We start from the raw sequence: 23,123 nt of genomic DNA, 5'->3' as shown, positions 1-23,123 counted from the left end.
CAGCACTCAGCTATAGGGGCAGCTCACCCCTGCCTGCCTGCTGCTCCGAGCAGGGCTTTGAATGAGAGCTCTTGGGCACTGCACTGCTTTATTGGCTTGGCAAAGCTGAGGTATTTTTGGAGGAGCTGTTGCACCACAAAGTGCATTCCTGCTATTTCAGCCCATCCCTGGGCATGCAGGTGCCTCTCCAGGGTAGAAATGCCACCGTGGTTCTGCTGTGTTTGCAGTTAGTGCTTTCCGCTGCTGCTTGGCTGGGAGCCTCGCAAGAAGGGAGGGAAGGAAGGACAGGCCTGGGTAGCTTTGCTAATGAGCTGCTTTCCCCTTGTGTATTCAGAGCTAGTTGTAAGTCTAAATAAAAACACGATTCAGTCAAAACCTCCCAGCATCGAATCTGAAGCCCTAAGGAAAAGGCCCTGGTGTTTCTGTAACTTTACCCCATTGCCTTGCAATCTGAACAAGCCCCAGCTGATGTTCTGGAGTTACCTGGGATGCTCACACTGTCCTCTGCTCCTCCCAAGGCGCGATGTGCAGCCGCAGTGCTGGAGCTGGGACAGACCCAAGGTAGTTCCCTGCCCACATGGGGCACGGCAGGGACATCCAGGCTGCTAATTAAGAGTCAGAGCTGACGAGCTCCAGCAGATCACTGGGTTAATCCCACTAAACAAGATCTATTCATCCATCACTGCAGGGTGGGTGCCTTCTCCTCACCCCATATAACCAACCCACGTTGGTCAGCCTACAGGCAGTCCCTGCTGGCACTCTGTGCTGGCTTTGCTCTCTGCACCCAGCAGCTCCTCTGCCATTCTCTCCAATGTTTGCTTGCATCACCGCAGAGCTGGAGTGGAGCTCCTGATGTGCCGTGTGTTGCTGCTGTGAGCTGCTTGCCTTCGTGCTCATAAACATCAGCAAAGCATCTGTCTGTCTCCCCAGGAGCTTCACGCTCTGAGAGTGTTGGGAAAGATTTCTTTTCCCCTTCCATCAAAACAGTGACTAAGAAAGAGCCCTTCACCCAAGTGGGATGAGTGCTGCTCTTCGGCTCTGGAAAACAAGAGGCTTCTCTGCCTGTCAAACCCATTGCACCAGGTCTCCCAAAACTCTTTGACATACATGTTTTCTTTTAAAGAAGTATTGAGTCTATCAGTTCTAAACATGCTTGTCCTTTTGTGGTGTGAAACGACTCTTGTAGAAAGCTGGAATGGAGGTTGGAGATGCCACCTGCTATGCTGAGCCTGGCTCTGTAACATCTTCCGTGCTTTAAAGCCATCTCTCATTGCCTCCTTCCCCTCCTCCTGTATTTAAAGAAGGTGGATTTATGTGAAGGCACCAACGCTGACTCCATACCCCTATGGCTCTCTTTTCTTTAAGGTCTTGGGGTCACTTCTTTCTTTCCCCTAAGAAAGTGGTTACTGGAGTAAATGTGAGTGAATCCCCCCTCCCTTCCCTTGGTATTTCCCGAATTCTTCACTTCATAAATAATGATAAATGATTCAGTGAGCCCATTAGCTGCTTTCCTCATGGCACAGAGATGGATTGCCCAGCTCCAGCAAATGGAGATCCTTCAGTGCTGAGCACCGGGTCCCCTCTCCTCCTTTCTCTCTGACAGGTTCCTCATTACTTCCTAATTAGCCGTGCGTCCTTTCTTATTAAAGAATAATGTTTTCAAGGCTCTCCTTAGCCCTGTTCTTGGTGAAATTCTGATTTATTCTTCCTCCTGTTTTATGAATGGTTCTGGGATCTTCTCATAACCCATCCAGTTTGTGTGGTTAGCCTTCCCAGTACCCACCCCTACCCACACCCTTCCTACTCTCATGCTGCCTTTGAGTGCTTTTGTCATCCACGCTGCTCTCTTGCTGCTTTATTTGCACTGAAAATCTTAGTGGGGCTCTCAAGAGGCTGCTTGAAATGCATCTTCCAAGTGCAGTGGGGTGGGCTTGCCAGAGACCCCTTCTTGGATTGCATCAGGAGAACTGGGAGCTGCAATCCTTGGATGCTTCACACCTGTGTGCCTGTTGAACTCGCATTCTTCCACCCCGTCCTGTGCCTGTGCTTTGGGGCTGTCACATCTTGGGGCTGAGGAGTGCCCCCAGGCACATCCCAGCTGGGGATAAGGAGCAGGAACTCCTGGCTCTGCTTAGGCTGGACACAAAGTTCTTCCCCACAAGTCCTATTTCCTCCTTATCCTGAAGCCTCGGTGATCCAGACTGCTTTTTGGCTATTCACAGTCACCTGGTTCCTACCCAAATAGGAGCGTGGGAGTCATCCCAAATCCAGCCCCTTCCAACATGGGATGCTCCCTGGTGTGGGGTCTGGGGCTGCTGTGCCTGGAAGAAGGTGAGCAGAGGATGAAGGCTGGATCTTGTGCAAGGTGAGGTCTGAGCTTGCTCACTGCTCTGGGTGCTACCCGAGCACCTGCTGCAGCAATGAGCATTGCCATCCCCCTGCTCTGGTGTCCATGGTGATGGGAATATCTCTAGAGTGATGCTTCAAGGAAATAGGGAACCCTGCTCCTTGGACCTACCTATCTGTCTGTCTTGTGTCTGCCCTTGGTTTTCTCCAGGAAGGACAATGTGCAGCCCAAGGGCCGGCAGTGGTCTCACTGTCCTATGGAGCAGGGAGCAGCCATGTCCCCATGTGGACACCCCAATGGGCAGCAAGGTGGGAGCATCTCCACTCAGGGATGTTCACAGAGGGCAAAGCTGCAGCCTCCAGGGCAGGGAGAGCTCCTCACCTCTCCCTGTGCTGCCTGCAGAAGGCTCCTGGCACAGAGCAAGGCAGCTGGTCTGGGGGAGCATTGTGCTGTGCTGCTGCAGAGGGAAGGGGTAAGCAGAAAGGGCAGTTGGTCTGCATGCATCTTTGCCTTCACCCCCCTCCCCCCAGCTCCTGCTGCTGTGCGATATCAGCAATCTCATTAAAAGCAGAAAATCAGTAATAATCAGCTCGTGTTCTGTTGCCAGTGAAACTGCAACTGCCAGTAAGGCAGCAATGTCCTGGTCTGGGTGCTGCCTGTGCTGAGCAGCAGAGGGAAGGGGTTTGCTGCATCCTTCAGGAACAGGTGAGGTTTGGGTGGGAGAGGAGATACCCGTGGTTGCTGTAGCTTTCTGGGGAAGGCAGACTAGCAGTGAGGCACGTTAGCTCGTCTTCAGATGAAGGATTCATTAGGAAGTGGCAGCAGATGGCTTGTCTGTAAGGGCACGGCGCAGCCCTGCTTTGCGGAGATGCTCGGGGGATGTGAGCTGAGGGAGGGCCTGTGTGCTGGGAGCCAAAGGGAACGAGATGCCATCTCCCATCTGTGCCTATGAAAACCTCCCTTCAGCAAAGTGTGTGAGTGCTCGCTGATGTTGGTCAGCAGCCAAAGAGGCACAGGGCTGTGAAATGAGGATCTGCTGATAAAGAGAGGATCTCCCAAAGCTGGGGCTGCCTGGCACTGCTCAGCTCGGTGGGCTCCTACCTTTGGGCAGATCCCCCATGGGGATCATCCTGGGTAGGATGGAGGGTTCATTCAGCTCACTGCATCACTGTCCACCACTGTGGGACACAGCAGCCATCAGCAGGGTGGTGACGAGTGGCTGCTCTTCTCATTTGCATTTCTAGGCAATTAAATGTCAAAGCAAAGTCAAGATGTTGGCTAGCTGTCAAGCCTATTTATGGCCATACTGGGCTGCAGCACACAGATGGGTGTTGGAGGCTGCAGGACAAGACACGAGGATGGTCAGCACTCAGTGCAGAGGGATGAATGACCCCATGGGGATCGCAGCCTGCTTTCTCAGATGCCCCTGCATTTGGGTTAGGATAGGTAAAATTCATCGTCGGGGCGGTTAATCAGGTTTAAATTTAACTCCAACCAAAGTAATCAGATTTAAAGACTTAATGCAGTAATGGGATGGCAGAGCTTAAGTGCGAGTAACCATGGAGGCAGCTGAGGGAGGCGATAATTGGATTGAAGGCAAACGGGGCATCATTTTAAGGTGGAAAGCATAAGGGCTGCAGCGTGCACCTTGTTTGCCTAGGGCTGTGCCTGGGCTGGAGGTGGTGCCCATAGGGCTTCTTGCTGGATAGAGGCACCAGGGGGAAAGGAAGGATGGCACTGGCCAGGTGGGAGCCTCATTCCCACCCTTGGGCTTGCTGTAGTGTGGGAAGGGCTACCTGGGGCTTGGAGGCTCATTCAAAGCAAAGGGAAAATGTCACAAGGAGCAGCAACCTGAGGAGGGATCATCTGCTGCAGAGATTAGCTGCTGAGCAGACCTCTCAGGAAATGCAGTGTCTGGTTTTATTAACTGCCTCATTCTCTAATTAAGGCTGTGCAATGAGTTTATTACTCTTTAAAACAATAGTAAGGCTCTTGCAGTGGCTGCCTGAGAGGCGGAGGATCTTCCCTGATGAGCTGCTTCCTTCTGACCTGCAGAGCCCTCCAGCAGGTGAGCTGTGCTGCCCTGCTTCCATGCATTGCCTCAGCTTCCCTCCCAGGTGCTCCTTCAGAGCTGGTGTTGTGTTGGTGGGGCTCCAAAGGAAGGCAGCACTGTGCAGCAGCCCCACGCACCTCCCTGTCTGGGGTAGCAGCAAATCGATGTCCTGCAGTTTCCCATCAGCACAGACTGATGTCAGTCCAGGGAAGGCCTCTTCCAGCAGGGCTCAGGGTGACCAAGCAGCGTGGAGCTGCACCCAGGCTAATTAGGGCACGCTCAGCTCTCTGCTGGGTCCCTACCCAGCTCCTCTCTTGATTCCGGCTCCCAGCTCAGCTCATTCCATCTCCCTGCTCCTGTGCTAGCAGCAGCTACAGCCAAATGCAGAGAAGCCATGCAGAAGCTGCTCCCAGCAGGAGGGTCCCTGTGCAGGTGAGGAGGGAATGACAAAAGTGTGCTGACATCCCCTGGAGGAGCAGTGCACGAGCATCACAGCCCACCGCCAGGCTGCCCTCTGCCATGCAGCAAAGGGCATCCAACCTTCCTTTGTGTGTGAATGCAGCAAGAGATGTGCAAGGTGGTGCCTCTCCAGCTTCTTTGGAGGGCAGTGTACAAGCAGTGGTCTGGTGTGGCTGCACTGTGCTTGCAGGGGAGGGGAGGGAGCCTGGAGAAGTCGTTGATGAGTTGCAGGTTGTCCTCAGCCTCTCACCAACCTCATTCATCTCTGGAAGCATAGCAGCACTGACACAACAAGTGAGCCCAGTGCTTCCAGGGGGCTTGGAAATGCCACCAGCCTCACAACAGCAGCTGTAGATCAGAGTGCTGGCCCACGAGTGGCTGGAATCAGCCATCATTACGGCAATGACAAGACATGCCTTGGCTCCCCGTTACAGGAGCTGTGTGTTGCTGCTGCTCTGGGAGGCACCAGCTTGCACCAGGATCTGGCCAGAGCATCCCTGCTTCCTCCTGTCTGCCTCATGCAAACCCAGATGGAGCTGTCCGTACTTCCTCACCATCAGCCTGCTTTGCAGTGCCCAATATTTGGCCTTTTTTAGCTTTTCACCCCGCTTCTCCTTGGGATTTCTCAGGGATGTGCAGTAGGTTTTGCTGATGAAAAGCGAAGGTGATTTGTTGTTGAGTGTTAATGAAGCAAGACAGGAATTAATTGGGCAATATCAAAGGGCTGTTGATAATATCTCGGCGCTCATTTCTTCTGTGTAAAAATCAAAGCAAGGACTGCATCCTGTATCAAAGCAAGGACAGCACCTTCACCACATCACTCGGGCTGCTCACAGATCTCCTCCTCCTCTGGTTCACTTTGGGAAGCATAGGGTTCAGGTGAGGATTCCCAGCAGGAAAGGGGTGCTGTGCTGTTCTGCCACAGGCCTGCAGGCCCAGATTATTCATCACTGGTTTTGGCACGGCATTTACGTGCATTAAAATCCATGCAAAGAGCATAATTGCTGTTTTTACCCGGAATGTCTGACTTCCAGCAGAGTGCCCAGTGCTGGCTGACGTGCAATTCCAGGGGCTGGCAACCAAGAGGCAGCAGGTGGTTTTCAAAACATGAGAAACCTGCTTTCAGAGAGGCTCCTGGCCCCGGGGCTGAGCAGAACACAGACCCCAGTCCCTCCCATGGACAGACTTTGGGCAGCAGCTGTGGTGAGTCACTGTGCTAGCATGGATGGGCTGCCAGGCAGTGCCAGCATCACCAGGGCCTGAGTGGAAAATGCAAGAAACTCGGTGTTCCTCACGGTGAGGCTGGAGGAGGCAGAGCAGTGTGTCTGCTCCCCAGAGCAGGGCACCCTGGAGCCATACAGGAGGCAATGAAAGGGCTTCAGCGAGGACATTGTGCTTGCAAAGAATATATTCCCTGTCTTATTTCCAGGCTGGAGCTTTTGAATCCCTTCTGCCTGCTGAGGAAATACACTGCCCCAGTGTCTGCCTGAACAAAGCCAGCGGCTGGGGCCATCTGTGCACACAGGGACAGCACAGTGATGCTCGGAGCTTTGGCTCCTGGCTGCTGCTTGCAGTCAGCTGAGTGTAGGTGGGCCAAACGGAGCAGGTATGGGCTGGCAGGGGGATAAGAAACACCCCGAAGAGCTGATAAGGCATCAACGTCCAGTATGCCAGAATTGATTTCTGCTCTGCGCTGCAGCACCCGGAGCTGCTTTGCTGTTCTTTTATCAACAAATAATTGGCTTTATCCAAACCTTAGCAGCTGGCAGGCAGCAGCCTGGCTTTGGGGCTTGCCATGGGGCTGCTGAGCATTAACATTCACATCTCATCCTCCTCCCGCATGCCCCCATAACTGCAAAGAAGGAGACGGGGCGTTGCTTCTTGCCTGCATTTTGCACCCAGGAGCTTTGCTCACAAAGCCAGCTCTGTGTGCTGGGTCAAACACACAGCAGTGGGGGCTGCACCCCTGGCCCTGCTTCCTCACCGGGGTCAGGCTGCCGTGGCTGGAGCAGAAAGCCAATGAGCAGCTGTTTAGCTTCATCAACTTCCTGAGCGAATGCAAGTTTTAATTAAACATCCCGTTTTAATTAGTCAGGCATCACGTACAGTAAGCTTGCCGCAGGATTCAAAGGCTGTAGGTCCTGTGCTTTAATTAAAAGAATGAAGCACATGACTTCAGCTCCAGCATCTGTGGCAGCTCCTCATCCTTTCAGGGGTATGAGCAGAACACTGGGAGCAGATCCCTTCTTGCCTTGGCTCACTGTGCTGCTCTTCTACCTCTCTCAGCCCTCTGCGAGTGCCCCGACTGCCCGTATTCAGACACACGTGATGTGTGACAGCAGAGGACGTGCCACTGGAGGCTGCGTTAAGGCTGTGGGAGATGGGAAGGTGATCCAAGACAGCCAGCATGGCTTCACCACGCACAGATCCTGCACGCTCATCCCTGAGCTCAGACAGGAGAGAGTCAAAGCCCGACAGAAATCCCTTTGTCAGCCCAGCCTGGGAAGGACGGCTATTAGTGAGCACAGAAAAGGGATGGATTCTCTCCTAAGTGCTCCAGGGACAGAGATTTAAATGCTTAACTCCCATTAATGCTAATGTGAATTACGGAGGTCTCCTCCTGCTTTGAAACGAGAGCATCAGGAAAGCAGGCCAGCTATCGGGGAGGAACAAATTCACTTGTTTTTAAGCCCGTGCTGAATAGGATGTTTCTTCGTTTGGCACTCATTCATTCCCCCACTGATGCTGGTCGGGGTGGGATGCTGCTCTGGTCACAGGGGACAGCCAGGGTTGGATATAGGGAGAAAATTCTTCACAGAAGAGCAGTGCTGCAGTGGCACAGCTGCCCAGCAGTGGTGGGGTCACCATCCCTGGAGGTGTTCCAGAGCTGTGGGATGTGGCACTGAGGGATGTGGGCAGGGTGGGCTGGGCTGGAGTTGGGCTTGGGGATCTCGGAGGTCTTTTCCAGCCTGATTGTATGAATGTCACAGTGCACACTGGAGCACACTGAGTCTCCATCACCTCCCCTTGTTCTTCTGGGGCACAGCAGTCCCAGAGCAGACTTCCCAGCCCTGAGAAACCCCAGGAATCCCTGGAGCTTTTCCCTGTCTATTTCCATGCAGAGATGCACAAACACCACCTGCCCATTCCCCCCACACCTTGCTGCAAGCCTTCATCGCTCCATCCTCATCCTGCCCCCTGTTCACACCCATGCAAGCTGCTGCCTTCTTTTCTTAGGGCCAGCCTGCGACTGCCTCGTGTGCCTGGTGATCCAACCCGTCTCTGGAGCTTGGCTTTGCTCCAAGGACAGTGGCCTTTCAGGAAGGCACCTGTAGGATTGACAGCCCCCACTCAGACATTTAATTTCTCCCCGACTTAGAATAACACAGAAGCAGAAGGGCTTGGTTTTTCTGTCCCCCACAGCTATGAATCACGTTGTCACTGTGCCCACAGTGCTGCCCTTAATGAATACATTCAGGCATGCCTGCAAGTCCCCGTGCACATTCCCACACGCGCTCCGTTGTCATCTGGCATTAATTAACATTGTTTAATGGGCTAACTGCTCCGTGTCCCCAGCTGGGTGACTCTTGCCATGAGCAGCAGGGATGCAGTGGGATTAAAAGCACAGTGGAAGCACTTCCCTGTTAGGCATCTTCCTAAATCTGAGGGTGTTGATGATGGCTACCCCACCTTTTCCCTTCCTTCTCCCAGGGCAACAGGACATGTCCTGCCCCAGGAAGGCAGTGCAGGGACCCCAGTCCATCCCCACCACACTCACATCAGCTCCTGCAGCACACGAATGAGTTTGGGACGTGGAAATGATGCTACTTCTTCTTCCCCCTGCAGAGCCAGCTGTCCCAGGCCTTGAATGGGTTGTCAGACAGAGCCAAGGAGGCGAAAGAGTTCCTGGTGCAGCTCCGCAACATGGTGCAGCAAATCCAGGTACGGTGCTCAGCCCTTCCTGGGGGGATGAGCTGCTCTCTGGGATCTTCCACCCCATCTCCCCAGCTTGCTTTGGGGGGATCCTCTCCAAAGGGGCCCCCATTCAGCACCTGCCTCTTTTCATATGATCCTTCCCCAGAACTGCTCCTCCCGAAGCTGTCTGTGTGATGCAGTGAGCAGACCTCACTCTGCCACAGGCAAATCCAAGGATGCTCACTGCTGCTCTCTTTGCCACGAGCCAGGGCTGTACATATGCTAACAGCATGGATTTGTGTGCTGCTGTGGCTGTGCACATCAAGATAACCCTGGTAGACCCCAGAAGGAAAGTCATGCTGTGATGCTCTGCTCTGACCCACAGGAGAACAGCGTGGAGTTCGAGGCCTGCCTGGTGGCCCAGTGTGACGCCCTCATCGATGCCCTCAACAGAAGGAAAGCCCAGCTGCTGTCCCGTGTCAACAAGGAGCACGAGCATAAGCTGAAGGTGAGCCTCGGGCTCAGAGGGCTTCCTGCAGGGCTGCCACCAGAGCGGGGTGAGGATGTGCTGCTGTTTGTTGGGCTTGCTGCAGAGCTGCTTCTCACGTGCTCAGCTTGGTCCTGAGCAGAGTGCTGCTGCCTCCAAGTAGTTCCCACTGCATTACTCTGTTGCTGCACCAATTAGAAGTGATTGGGTCGTTAGAGCCCTCAGTACAGCATCCAGAGGCTGTTAGGTGACCTTGTTTGTGTCCCACGTTGCTTCTGAGCTCCTGGTCTGATCCTGCAGTGCTGTCAGTTCTGCTGGTTTCAGCAGGAGCTGCAGAGCTGGGGCACCTGGGGCTGCGAGATGCCACTTTTGTCTTCAGACAGGAGCAGGAATCACTCTGTGTTCTGTTCTGCTCGATGAGCACCTCAGGGTGATTGTTTCACCCAGCAGTGAAACATTGGCACAGAGGGAGCTGAGCTGCAGATCTCAATGTGAGCATCGAGGTCAGCTGAAAACAGGCTGAGCTCTGCACACACCTCCTTTAGGCTCTCCCTCTCAAGCATTTCCATCATGTTCACTGTCCTACACTCTCTCCTTGCTGCTGCTTCTCCCCAGCCTCCCTCCAAAGCCCCCAGCAGGTTGGGCATTAGGCTCTGATCCACAGTTAAAACTCATGGGTCCTCATGCATCCAAGCCAGGCAGTTGGACAATAGCAGCTTTGTGGGGCTGAACGCTGCATCAGGGCTTGCTACCTAATGACAAATAGGCAATGCCATGTTGCTGCCCTGTAGATACAGAGAGGACCCCTGCTCCTGCAGGCTCTCTTTCACTCTTGCTCTTCAGGGCATGGTTAATTAAAGCATAAAACATTTTCTTGGCTCAGCACAAACCACAGAAGCCTTTCGTATTTTGGCCAGGGGAAGGAATCTGCTTCCCACGGCTTGCTCATCCCATATTGCCTGTCCCCAGCACATTCATCCTGCCCCATCCATGCTTGTTACCGACTGGCCTTTGTCATTAGGCAGAAGCAGCCACCCTGTGAGTGCACTTCCAGCCCCTGGGTTTCAGGCTGGGCTCTTAAATCAGCCCTCAAATCTCCCTGCCTGAAGCACTGAGTTTAGCAGCCTCCTGAGCTGTGTGGGAAGGGATGCTGTGTGGCAGGAAGGGCTCCATGGAGTCAGCAGCAACACGGTGGCTGCTATTTAAAACCCAGAAGCTGCTCCCTTCTGCTTTGCAGCCTGTGCAGTGCTGGTCAGAGTTTTAGCCTGAAATTATTAATTTTCCCTTTTAATTCCTATGAATTATGAGGGCAGCTGAGTCCTGCATTGTGAGATGTTACCCCCATGGCTGAGACATACAGCCCAGTTCAATGCATGTCCTGGGGCAGGGACAGAGAGGGTGCTGCCAGCGTTCATACATGGAAGTGTAGGCCTGCTGGGCACCTCCCTGCTTTTCTCCCTGCTCAAACAGGGTCCCCTCGCACATCACAGCCCACAGCCCTGTCCCCGCCATGCTCTGTGACCCAGGGATGGAGGCTGCCTGGATCATCACTGCCTGGAGCAGCTTTCCCTTTGCCCCTCCAAGGAGCCCCCAGACAAAGACAGCACCTGCAGCTCCCAGCTGGGCAAGCATTGTGCCTGGAGCAGCTGCACCTCCCCTGTGTCACCAAGGCTGCAAAGGCTGGCACTGCCTGCAGGGGACGATGACAAAGCCTGCAGCTTTTGCTTGGAGGCTCTGTGGGGCTGAAAGCATCACAAAGGGAACAGACATCCCTGCAGGGTGTTAGAAAGGATAACATGCAGGGTGCCTGGTGGTGCATGGAGGGGCTGCCCCCAAGTGCCCCCATGCTGTGTGCTCAGCCCATGGCTTGCTGTACGTTCTGCTGTACTCCTGGTCCCATGGAATGCCCGCAGTTGGGGTCAGCTCAGCTTCAGGACTGACCTACTTTAGCTTGACACACATTTCATGGAGACAGGCACCAGGCCAGGGCTGCCCATGGGCCGACACTGATTGTGCCAAGGAATGAACTTGGAAGGGACATCTCCCTGCTTTTCCCAAGCCTCCCCTAAACTTAGATTCATAGTAAGAGCCAGGCTTTAAAAAATGGCATCTGGAGGAGCAGTGGGGCCAGGTTTTAAACTCCACTCCCAGGACGGACTTTGTGTGTTCTGCTTCTCATGGATGGCTTTGGTTTCCAAAGGGATGTTGTGTTCCCAAAGGAAGATGCCTTATGGCACAAACACTCAGTATGGGACATGCATTCCTACAGGCTTGTCCCAGGTAGAAACGAGATACCTCCTGGAGCTTCATCCCTTATCACTGGACATGTTGGCATCTCCAGAGATGAAGTGCTGCTCTGTGACCCTTCGTATGGGATGGCAGCCCCCAGCAGGGCTCATCCAGCCAAGGTTCACATGAGGCTGTATGCCTTGAAAAGCAGAAATCCAGCCAAGGGCTAAAAAGAGGAGGGAAGACGAGGAAGACAGGTAGAGATGAGTGCAGATGCCTTCTAGGAGCTATATTAAAATGTAAATTATAGTTAATGTCAGGAAAGAAAAGCTCTGGAAATAAATTTCCTATTTTAAGGTAGTGAGGAGCTGCTGTGAGCACGCAGCAAACGTCCTTTCTGCAGGCTGCAATTAGTAACCAGGTTCTGGCTGTTGCCTCCATTGACATGAAGTGGGAAAATAAGTGACAAAAGCAACCAGAAAGGAAATGTGTGGAGCTGCCCCAACCTCCTTGCCAGCTGAGCTGGTGCTCTGTGTCCCACAGGCCTTTTCCCAGAAGATGCTACCATTCAATGCTTTCAGCAGAGCTTCGCAAACCATCTATTCCATGCTAACCCCAAGGCAGCTGGTGCTGCTGGCTGTCTGGTGAGCACTGCAAGCCTTCAGAGTCCTCCTAAAGCTGCATGGCTGCTTGCCTTGTTCCCTTCTGCAAGTCAGAGGAGCTTCCAGTTTTTCCTTTTGGCTCTTAACATAAACCCTCATTATTTTGGTGTTATGAGGAGCTGAGATACCCCACCAAGTGGGAATGCCATGGGACAGCAGCAGAGGAGAACCACTGCAATTAATCTGCTGTTTCATGCTCTAGTTCTCCTGCTGAATAGGTTCTCGATCCCTGAGCAGGATCACAGAGCTCCAGAAGGGCAGGAATGCTGCTGAGGGGCAGCCCTGGTGGGATGGATGCTCTGAAGCTGCTGGGATTCAATGCACAGTGCAGCCAGAGCTGGTTGTGCCCTATGGCAAGGAACCTGGGCTGTGGGTTGTGAGCCTGATGGTGACCTCTCAGCCTGTCCCTAAGCGTCCTCCCTCCACTCAGCAGCACTGTGAGCTTTGCTGGGATGGGGGCAGCGGGTGTTTGGCTCGTTCCCTGCAAGCACAGACCGCCCTGCTGCTCCTGGTTGGGACCAGACCTCTGTTAGGGACCAGACATCAGGAATCAGCCTTGCTTGGATGGGAGGAGCCTGCTGGGGCTGACTGTGCAGCCAGGGAGCATCGCTCCTCAGCCTCGGTCCTCGCTGGGTGAACGCTGCTTGTTGGCAGCACACGTAGGGCTGCTGCTGACAGATGGCCATTCTGCTGGTAATACTTCGAGAGCATCCTCTGGGGCAAGGAGAGGGCTGCAAATTCATTATGCTGGCCCAACCCGATGGAGATTTAAGCTGCAAAGAAGATAAGAAGATTGTTTTCCCAATCCCATCTTTGGATTGGTTATCTGTGCCGGGGATGTGTTGGGGATACACAGCAGATCTTGCAGCTGGGAAACACAGCGTCCAACCCTGTTGGCCAGGAAAATCCTCTGACACCCTCAGCTTTTTGGGACGGAGGACGAGGTGGGAGCTCCCCCTGCTGTCTCTGCAGCTCGGCACACGGTATGTGCTGCTGATGGTGCTGGTAACGATGCTGATGCACCCCCAGCAAACAGCAAATCCCCCCCAAACCGAGAGCCAGCATTTCCCACTGCCTCACAGAAACGGATACATTGCCCCAAGCTGCAGAGCCGCTGATTCTTTTCTTCCTGCTAGGTGATTAAGCAGAGGTGATTAAATTATAATTAAGCATGTGATCTGATTGATTGCCCTGCAGGAGCTGTTTGTTGCCCCCCCTCTGCAGCCCCGGGTTTGCTGGCTGCAGGAGGCTGGCACATGCCCAGGTTCACCTCCATCCCTTTGCACAGCTCACAGAGGAAGCACTCAGCACGGCTTATTTTATTGCTATCACTGTGCTGAGGATGGGGCTGTGATGTGTTCATTCCTCCTGGAGATACCAAACTGTCAGGTATTGCTCCTGGCTCCAACACACTTGCACTGAGGATGGGAGGGCAGATGGAGCGATGGAGCCCATGAGCTGTCCTGTCTGCTCCCCGGATGCTTTGCCTCCCTTCATACTGATCACATCCATGTGCCAACGCTGCTCTCCTCGTGTCATTGCAGGTGGTGAGAGACCAGATTTCTCACTGCACGGTGAAGCTGCGGCAGACCACGGGGCTGATGGAGTACTGCCTAGAGGTCATCAAGGAGAACGACCCCAGCGGCTTCCTGCAGGTCAGTGCTCAGCTCCCAGGAGCAGTGGGAAGGCGTTGCACAGCCAGAGCCCTGGGGTGCAGCACAGTCAGAGGAGATGCAATGAGGGTGGTGTTTCTCCAGCTTTGCCAGCCCTAAAAGCAAGGGCCAGCCCCTCATCATAGAATCCTAGAATGGCCTGGGTTGCAAAGGCCCACAGTGCTCATCCAGTTCCAACCCCCTGCTGTGTGCAGGTCGCCAACCAGCAGCCCAGGCTGCCCAGAGCCACATCCAGCCTGGCCTTGAATGCCTGCAGGGATGGGGCATCCACAGCCTCCTTGGGCAACCTGTTCCAGTGCCTCACCACCCTCTGGCTGAAAAACTTCCTCCTCATATCCAACCTAAACCTGCCCTGTCTCACTTTAAAACCATTCCCCCTTGTCCTGTCACCATCCACCCTCACAAACAGCCGTTCCCCTCCTGTTCATCCACTCCCTTCAAGCACTGGAAGTCCACAATGAGGTGTCCCCAGAGCTCTCCCAGAGCTGGGTGGAGAGGAATCCAATGAGGGCAGTCATAGGGTCATGCACCTGGGCAGGGATGACCACCAAAACTCCGGCAATCGGGGCCAGAGGTGGCAGCCTGGAAGGCACAGGGAAGGGGGACAGTGGGGGGGGGATGAGGCTTAGCATGCAGCTCGGGTTGCCCTCATTAGCTGAGGCTGCTCCCTGCTACCAGATCTCCGATGCTCTCATCAGAAGAGTGCACTTAACTGAGGACCAGTGGGGAAAAGGGACGCTCACACCCCGCATGACCACGGACTTTGACCTGAACCTTGACAACGGCCCCCTGCTGCAGTCCATCCATCAGCTCGACTTCGTGCAGATGAAAGGTAAGGTTATTCCTCTGCTGGGTGCTTCTATGCGACTCATCACAGGTGAGGGGCAGCAGAGAAGACGTTCCCATCCCTACCAACAAACAGAGTTTGGAAGGTCGGGGTTCAGCCTGGCTTCACAAGGCCTCTGGGTCAAACTTGCTTCTGTTTCTCAGTGGTAAAATGCAGATAATCGCCTTCCCCTCACTCCCCTGTGTGAGTTTTTGGGCTCTTTTTGGGAGCAGAGGACAGTCCTGTGACAGCTGTGTCCCACTGCAGCACCCACGGACAGGGCAGGACTGGGGCCAGCTTTGCACCGTGCAGGTGCACACGTGTGCAGTGTGATGAGACCTTCCAAGAGAGGGCCTTTAATACTCAGTTAAGACAGTCAGCTCCCGTTTTCCATCTGGGTGGCCCTGGCAGCAGTGGCAGCACTGCTTTAGTCCCCAGGTGTTGGGATCACTGTGAGTCAGACACCACAGGAGATCTTTGGCTCAGCTCCACAGAGTGAGATGGATGAAATTCTGCTTTTAAGCATGAGTAGAAGCTGTTTTTCTTAAGGGGCATCCCTCACTCACTGCTGGCACTAGCAGCATGGCTGCTGCTGCCATGGCTGCACCAGGAGGCATTGCTGCACTCTGCTGCAGGTCCAAGCCAAGGCATAGAGGAGTCATAGCAGGATGTGGTGAATGGGGAACCTTCGCTGTTGAGTCCATCTTTTCTCTCCCAAACATCTGTGGCTTCTGCACATCTTGTCTGGGTTCCCCACCTCTTCTCTCCCACTGGCCCCAATCAGTTTTGAGGGAAGAGCACGGAGTATGAGCGGTTCAGATTTGGGAGGGCTGTGCATGGGACACCATGGGAGGACCCTGAGCCTTTTTTGGCAGATGGAGATTTTATCCCTGAAATAGCATCACTGGGCAATGTCATCTCTTCTTTGCAGAGTCCTTCAATTCGTGCCATATCCTCCCATATAAGGAGAAATCCAACCTATTCTGCAAAGCCGGGCAGTTGTTGGTATCTATGGCTCTGGCATCACTTTTGCAGAGCTGCCTTGGCCCTGGGGCAGTGGGTGCATCCTCCATCCTCCAGCTGCACATGTGCAGCTCTGCCCCACTCCTCCCCAGTGGTGCTAGCAGCCAAGGTCACCCTAATTTGTGTTTAGTTTCCTCCCCAGTGCCGGCCCCCCCAATCCTGCAGCTGGAGGAGTGCTGCACCCACAACAACAGTGCCACGCTGTCCTGGAAGCAGCCCCCATTGTCAACGGTGCAGGTGGAAGGATACATCCTGGAGCTCGACGATGGCAATGGAGGGCAGTTCAGGGTAAGTGCTGGGGGCACAGAGCCAACCCTATGGCACAGCACAGCCATAAAGCAGCCAGCAAGCTCCCCAGGTCCTTGCAAGCACACTCCTGCCCTGCAAACGTGAGACTTGCTCAAGGAAACCAATGGCGCAGACAAGCCATGGGGGCTTTTTGGGAGCTGAGGTTACTTGAAGGGGTAGAAATACCTTTCCAGTGACCAATATGACTTGCAAATGTGAAAGCCAATTTGAAGCCAATTTTTTTTTTAGGTTGCTAAATATTTCCTGCAAGGTATGCTAATTGCCGTGAAAGTCTCCCAGCTTGCCAGCAAGCAGAGGTGTTCAAGGCCTGAAGGCTTTTAAATTGCTGTAATTACACAATTAAAATACGATTTTGCTCAGATCTGACACGCTGATAATTACCCAGGTGTGCCCCCATCCACTGCGAGTGGGCGCAGCGACTGCCCGTCGTGATTTCTCAGCACATCCCTGAGAAACTCAGCTGGGCAGGAGCCAGAGCAGAGTCAGGGCAGGAACCATCAGCCAGAGGGTGGTGAGGCACTGGAACAGGTTGCCCAAGGAGGCTGTGGATGCCCCATCCCTGCAGGCATTCAAGGCCAGGCTGGATGTGGCTCTGGGCAGCCTGGGCTGCTGGTTGGCGACCTGCACACAGCAGGGGGTTGGAACTGGGTGAGCACTGTGGGCCTTTGCAACCCAGGCCATTCTGTGATTCTGTGATTCTATGAAAGAGAGCCTACAGGCTGTCCTATGAGTCCTGGGGACAGGCACACACCTGGGAAGGCAGGGATCAGCTTCAAGTACTGCCTCTTCAGACAGCATCACAGGAAGGTCTGGGAGCCCCCAGTACAAGAAAGACAGGGAGCTGTTGGAGAGGGTCCAGAGGAGCCACAAAGATGATCAGGGGACTGGAGCACCTCCCCTATGAGGACAGGCTGAGGGAGCTGGGCTTGTTCAGCCTAGAGAAAAGAAGGCTGCGGGGTGACCTCATTGCAGCCTTCAGTACCTAAAGGGAGCCTACAAACAGGAGGGGAGTCAACTCTTTGAAAGGGTGAGTGACAGCAGGACAAGGGGAAATGGTTTTAAGCTGAGGGAAGGGAGATTTAGGTTGGACGTCAGGGGGAAATTCTTTACTGTGAGAGTGGTGAGGTACTGGAACAGCTGCCCAGAGAGGCTGTGGATGCCCCGTCCCTGGAGGTGTTCAAGGCCAGGTTGGATGGGGCCCTGGGCAGCCTGGTCTAGCATTAGGTGGGAAGGTTGGTGGCCCTGCGTGTGGCAGGGGGGTTGGAGATTCATGATCCTTGAGGTCCCTTCCAACCCTGGCAATTCTGTGATTCTGTGATTCTGTCAGAGCAGGGCAGCAGAGCTTCCCCATGCAGGTGTGCTCCCCAAGCAGAGCCTCCATCCACACCATGAAAAAATGGAGCTCGGTTGTAGGATCTGCTAATTACAAGTCAGTGCTTTGTGAGCCAGGTGTTTCAGTAGCCTGTAGACGTGTTTGCTGTCTGCTTACACAGCCCTGTTGCTTTGAACAGGAGCAGAAGCATGACACGTTGGTGAGTCAGCACCACTTGGGCGAAATCACTTTGTTTTCTTTCAAGGAACGCTTTGATCCTGCCATCCAGGAGCATGCAAAATTGTTTTCTGCAAGGCTTTTTCTGTATCCTAGGCTCTCTGTTAATTCATCTCTCTGGCAGGTTTCGTCTGGGATTCAGTGGGAGCCTAGCTGGGACTGGTGCTTTACAAGTTGGTCCAACGTGAATTGTGTGTCTTTTCCCTGTAGAAATTGTACATTATTGTCATAAGGAACAAAGCACAGAGTCATTCTGCTCGGCTTTAGCAATATGCATGCCCACAAACCTGCCCCATGCAGCATGGAGTAACAGGAGCAGGTGGGCTGCTCCCACCCCTGGGGTTGGATGCTCCGGGCACTGCCACCCCTGCTAACTAATCCCCACCTGTGCTTGCTCTGCAGGAGGTGTATGTGGGCAAGGAAACCATGTGCACAGTGGACGGGCTTCACTTCAACAGCACTTACAGCGCCCGTGTCAAAGCCTTCAACAAAACAGGAGTCAGCCCCTACAGCAAGACCCTGGTGCTGCAGACATCCGAGGGTAAGGCACGGCCACAGCCCCAGCCCTGTGCGCCCGGCTGCTGCTCATACACACACGTGGGGCACATCACCACCACAGGCTTAGCTCTGCCATACTGGGAATTCCACGCTCGCTGGGTCTCTGGTGTCTGAGCAGCCATGGCGAGGAGACAGCACTGAGGGGAGGAGGAAGGGCTGTGTCAGGAGCCTCGAGCGGTGCCCACGATGCTCTCTCATCCCCTTTCCTTTGCAGAAGGTGTTATCTGGAGAGGAGTCGTGGAAAGCGTCCCAAAGGGAGGTGTTGTGAGGTCTGGGGTTGTGTTACACGCAAGGGAAACTCATGGCTTTGTTTAAAACAAGACACTAAGCATCGCTCCTGAGACACTAAGGGCTGTGCAGGGCTGCAGAGTGACATCACCCCACAGCGTGCCCTTAAGCCCCTGGTAGGGCAGGGACTGTGCAGCCACACGAATGACCTTGCAGACCCTACAAGCAGCACCAGCATCGTCTGCAGAGCCGTTCTGAGTATCAAACACTTTCTTGCAGGTTGCAGGGGAGGCTCCTCGCTTGACTTTAAGTGCATTTGTCACAGCAGGTGCTTAATCCGTCATGGAAAATAGGCTTGCTTCTAACATGCAGGTCACAGGGCTAGGGGTGTGGGGGGCAGGCAGCAGTGCTGCAGCTGGGCAGGAGGGGTTCAGTCCCACCAGCACACCCAGCTGCAGCTGGGGACAGAAGGAAGCACACAGCTCAGGGCTGGGGATGGGGGCGAACCCCTTCTTGCTGCAGAGCACAGTGGTGGATTTGAGCAGGCAGGAAAAAGGGTTTTCTGCTGCAAAAGTAGGAGCAGAGCAAGGCTATGCAGAGCATTCCCATGTGCTTGCTTGCACTCATCCCTAGCAGAAAACTGCTGCTTCTGTGGAGCATGGGCCAGGAATGAAACAATGTCTGACAGTGAGGTGGAGCAGAGAGCAAACCTGTGACGAGCCCCTCTCATCCAAGAGGATCCCAGAGCAAATCCCAAATCCGTCTGAGAGCTGCATGTGCATCTGCAAAACTGGACAGCAGCAGCAAGGAAGCCGTGGCATTGCTGTGGAGAGCTGAGGATGGGACAACACAGAGCAGCCCACACTGGGGTGACTCCTGAAGTCAACAGATATCACTTGCATCGCTGCCTGGGTTTTGCAGGAGGCAGCAGGGCTTTGGCTTCCCATCAGGTTTGTGCCTCTTTTAGGCTGCATTTGAGACACAGCATCCCGCAGTTGGCCTGTAGGCAATCCCAGGAGCTCTAGAATACAGAGGAAGCTGGAAGAGAAAATGGCTGTTGGTGGTCCCAGCAGGCTGGGTGGTGCTTGGGGCTGGTGCCCAGCTCAGGAAGCAAACACACACATCGCTCATCGGTGCCTCACATGAAGGCTGGCTTTGTGTTGGATGGCCTTCGGCGTTCCTGCACAAAAGAAAGAGGCAGAAAAAGTAAATGGACCCAGAGTGCTTGCTGCTTTCAGAGGCAGTCAGAGCTTTTTGGACTCAAAGTGCCATAAATTGCAGCTGTGTGCAGCTCCCAGAGCCCTGAGTGATGCAGTGACTGGGCTGCCTTGCACGTCATTACCATCCATCTGGGCTTTTATGTCTGTACAGCAGCACCCAGTTTCTAAGTGCTGTTTGCACTGAAATAGTTTTCAGGTTTGGCTTTTCCCTGCAAAGTGCTCCTGTGGGAGAGCAAGGAGGGGCAAAAGAAGAGGCATGCTCTGTATGAGGAGGGCATTTCTCAGAGCACAGCTGTCCCGTTGTAAGTCCTTATCAGACAGTTCTGCTTAGGTGCTGTTAGAGAAAAGCAAGCTTCAGGTCCTGGCAGGCAATGTCTGACTGCTTGCATTGTCTGATAGCAATAGGACAAACGGGGAGTGGCTTTAAACTAAGAGAGAGGAAATTCTCTCCTCGGAGGTCTCAGAGCTGTGGGTGCCCCATCCCTGGAGGTGCCCGAGGCCATGGATGGGCCCTGGGCAGCCTGAGCTGGGGGCACCCAGCCCATGGCAGATGGTCTTTAAGGTCCCCTCCAACCCAACTATGCTGTGATAGCTGAATGCCAAACCTACAGAAGGTAGCTTCTGCCCTCTGCATGCAGTGAGATGAGCTGTGGGGGAGCAGAATGCCCTGCAGGGTGCTCCGTGCAGGCTTCTCCACAGAAGGAACCAAAACCTCCTCCCTAGACTCCAAAGATGGCAGCAATCCCTCAGCTGGGGTACAGCACAACGCCTTCCCTACCTGACATAGCATCTATCCCAGCCACAGAGTGACCTCCAGCAGCAAGTTTTGTACCAGCATCCTCTGGAAAGGGCTGAACAGCACAAGGAAAAGGCACTACAAAGAGCTGCAGGAACATCAGGTGCTATTAGGAGAGCCGTGAGCCTGCCTGCCCACGGTGGCCCATGCCTCTTATTCTTGGTAAACATCAGAGGGTGCATCCCAACCTCAACATAAGCTGCAAAAAAACACATTTTGCAGTGCATTGTCCAACCCGTTGCTGAACCCACTGATGCCCTTTGCTTCCATAGCCTCACGCAGCAGCAGATCCCAGAAATTGGCTCCCACCATGCAAAGAAATGCTTCCTTTTATCTCTTTGGACTCACAGCGAGGTGGGAAGGCTGAGGTGACAGTGCCTGGGATTGCAGTGTGTGGAGGATGGTGGATTCTGTGTCTTCGCAATAGAGCAGCCCTTGCCAGGGTGGCAGGGAGGAGATGGCAGGAGGTGACTAGCAGGGAACGGGATGCAGTGACGTAGATGTTCCCCCCAACCTGACGCTTTGCTGTGAACCACACGAGTTAAATTCTCACTGTGAGGCTCAGATGTGTTTCGACAGGTGCAAAGAGATACCGAGGTCACACCATCCCAACAGCCTTTCAGTCAGGTGGGTGCTGGATGGCCCTTAGGGCAACAGAGCTCAGCCCAGCCCTGCGAAACGCCTCTGCAGCATTACAAACCTTGTGATGCATCTCACTCCTGTGCCAGGCGATGCTGTGCATGGTGCCCTGCCCCACTCTCCATGCCCACATGCACTCACTGCAGCCGAGGTCCGGGTGTGGGCAGCGCGTGGCCCTGCAGAGCTGATGTCTGATCTCCGCTTTGCATTGATCTCACGTTTAGAAACGCAGTCAGAAGAACAGACCCTCCCTTTTCCAGTGCCTTTGGAAAGATTGCAGCTTCGTAGAATGAGTCCTTTCTCCTCCACCCTTAATCTACAACCCAGCTTCCCGGGGAGATCCTACTTTGAGCTAAGATCTTCGGCCCACCAGCTGAGCTTGCATTCTTCCTTACAGTCCCTGAACTCAGCCGGTGAGCCCAGCACCTGTGGCATTTCTCTTGGTCTGTGCTTCTGGGCATCTCCAAAGTCTTTGTTTTGTTTCGTTGCGTTCTGTTTGTTTTTCCCATGACATGCGGATGGCAGGGGGAAGCTGTGCTGTTTGGCAGGAGGGGATTTTGGCGGTGTGTCCATCTGTCCTTAGCGGTGCGAGGCGTGGGGCGATGCTGGGAGTGCTGTTCTCAGCAGAGCAGATTCCTCATCTCTAGTTGGCATCCATCCTGTGCTGAGACGGGGGCAGAGCAGACCCCCTCCCCCAGGAGGAACCCCTGGGTGCACTTCCACTGTTTGCTTCCCCTATGGAGGTGGGCTGGAACCAGGTGGTCCCTGAGGTCCCCAAGGAGCGCAGGCGCAGTGCATCTCAGAGCTGTTTTCTAACCAATCTTTGCACATCCTTTATCACTACCGAATCCTGGGCCCCGATTCTTCCACCAGTGGGTTTACACCGCTCCAACAGAGCAATTTGCAGCTTCCTCCGTTGTAAGCCCGGGAAGAATGGGGGTCCCTGATTGTTTTCTTTCCATCTCATAACCTGGAATGAGGAATGCTGCAGCATGACCGTTGCTGGAATAACCAGGAGCCTTGCAGCTTTTCTTTTTCTTTGTGCTTTTTATGTTCCTTCTCATCATACCGCTGTGCACTGATGCCTTCCACTGTCTCGTTACGGACGTTTCTGACTTTTTGTGTCCACTGTACCAACACCTCCTGCAGTGGCTGTGAGCATCACGTGTGGAGTACGTGTGGCAGAGATGGGGGCACTGGGACGGGGCGGAGCGGGGCTGTGGTCCCCACTGCTCTGCATTGCAGAACTGCATCGCTGTAATGCAAAACAACCCCTGCAGGTGGGGAGAACCCCACGGGTCTGGCCTGGCTGCACGGCAGCACTCAGGGAGTACTTGCAGCAAGCAGGAAGGCTGCAGCTTTTGGGGCTCTGAGGGCAGGAACCACCCCAGAGATCCCCGTTGTCACCCATGCTCCCAGGTTGTGCTGGGAACCCTCTCCATGCTCTCTGGCTTTCAATGAATCAGGCCTCCCATGGCCGCTCCATTAAGGGCTAACTCCTCAGGAGTGCTTTTCAGGAGACCAGTTGTTCTTTCTTAGCTGTGATGTGTGAAATGCAGTATCTCTTTATAGGATGCAATTTTGAGACACAAGGAACGCCTTACTCTCAATTAGGCAAGTATCTCTCTTACAATTAACCAGCACCTATTCCATGTTGGTCATCTTTTTTGTTTGATTGTTAACTTGGGTGGGTGAGCAGCATTTCTCGTGCACACCCTCCTTGCAGGGCGTTCCCAGACAGCAGTAGGCAAATTTGAAGGTCATGACCATATGCTGTAAAGGCATTTTAAGTTTTCCCCCTGTGAAAAGAAACCTGAAGTCAGTACTGTGCCAATGGCCTCTGATTAAAAACCCAGCCTTCTGCCCAAGGCATTCCTGTTCATTCAGGATATTTGAGCTTGTGCCAGACCCCAAGTAGATGATTAGCCCTCCTGCAGCTAATTGCAGTGCTGGGGTAGACATGCATCCATCAGGCTCACACCGCCTTCTCCAGGAGAAGTGGCACTCACAGCCTGCAAAGCCATCCTAATGGCATGGGATGGGGGAAGGAGTCCTCTGGAGGGCCCATCTTAATGGGATTGGATGGGATGGAGGACAAAGTCACCCGCAGGTCCCATCCTAATGGGATGGGATAGGGAAGGAGTCCTCTG

The 23,123-nt window shown here is 54.0% G+C and overlaps 1 protein-coding gene across 8 annotated transcripts in view; it reads left to right on the top strand.

Moving 5' to 3' along the window:
- TRIM9 (tripartite motif containing 9) overlaps positions 1–23,123 on the top strand; it is a 33,259-nt gene that overhangs the window by 5,409 nt on the left and 4,727 nt on the right. For 2 of the 8 annotated variants that reach the window (XM_090141936.1, XM_090141935.1), the window contains exons 2-8: positions 8,706–8,801; positions 9,160–9,282; positions 13,697–13,807; positions 14,504–14,657; positions 15,805–15,962; positions 17,935–18,073; positions 21,198–21,386. In XM_090141936.1, coding sequence (XP_089998062.1) covers positions 8,706–8,801; positions 9,160–9,282; positions 13,697–13,807; positions 14,504–14,657; positions 15,805–15,962; positions 17,935–18,073; positions 21,198–21,386 — 970 coding nt within the window. Of the gene's footprint in view, positions 1–8,705; positions 8,802–9,159; positions 9,283–13,696; positions 13,808–14,503; positions 14,658–15,804; positions 15,963–17,934; positions 18,074–21,197; positions 21,387–22,545; positions 22,588–23,123 lie in introns of all 8 variants that reach the window. The other 6 variants (XM_031602291.2, XM_031602290.2, XM_090141938.1 and 3 more) reach the window with 5 other exon arrangements.

Source organism: Phasianus colchicus, chromosome 5 (genome assembly GCF_987193195.1).
Source record: "Phasianus colchicus chromosome 5, bPhaCol1.hap1.1, whole genome shotgun sequence".
Taxonomy (NCBI): Eukaryota; Metazoa; Chordata; class Aves; order Galliformes; family Phasianidae; genus Phasianus; species Phasianus colchicus.
The sequence above is the reverse complement of the archived record's forward strand: the minus strand, read 5'-3'. Positions and strand labels throughout refer to the sequence as shown.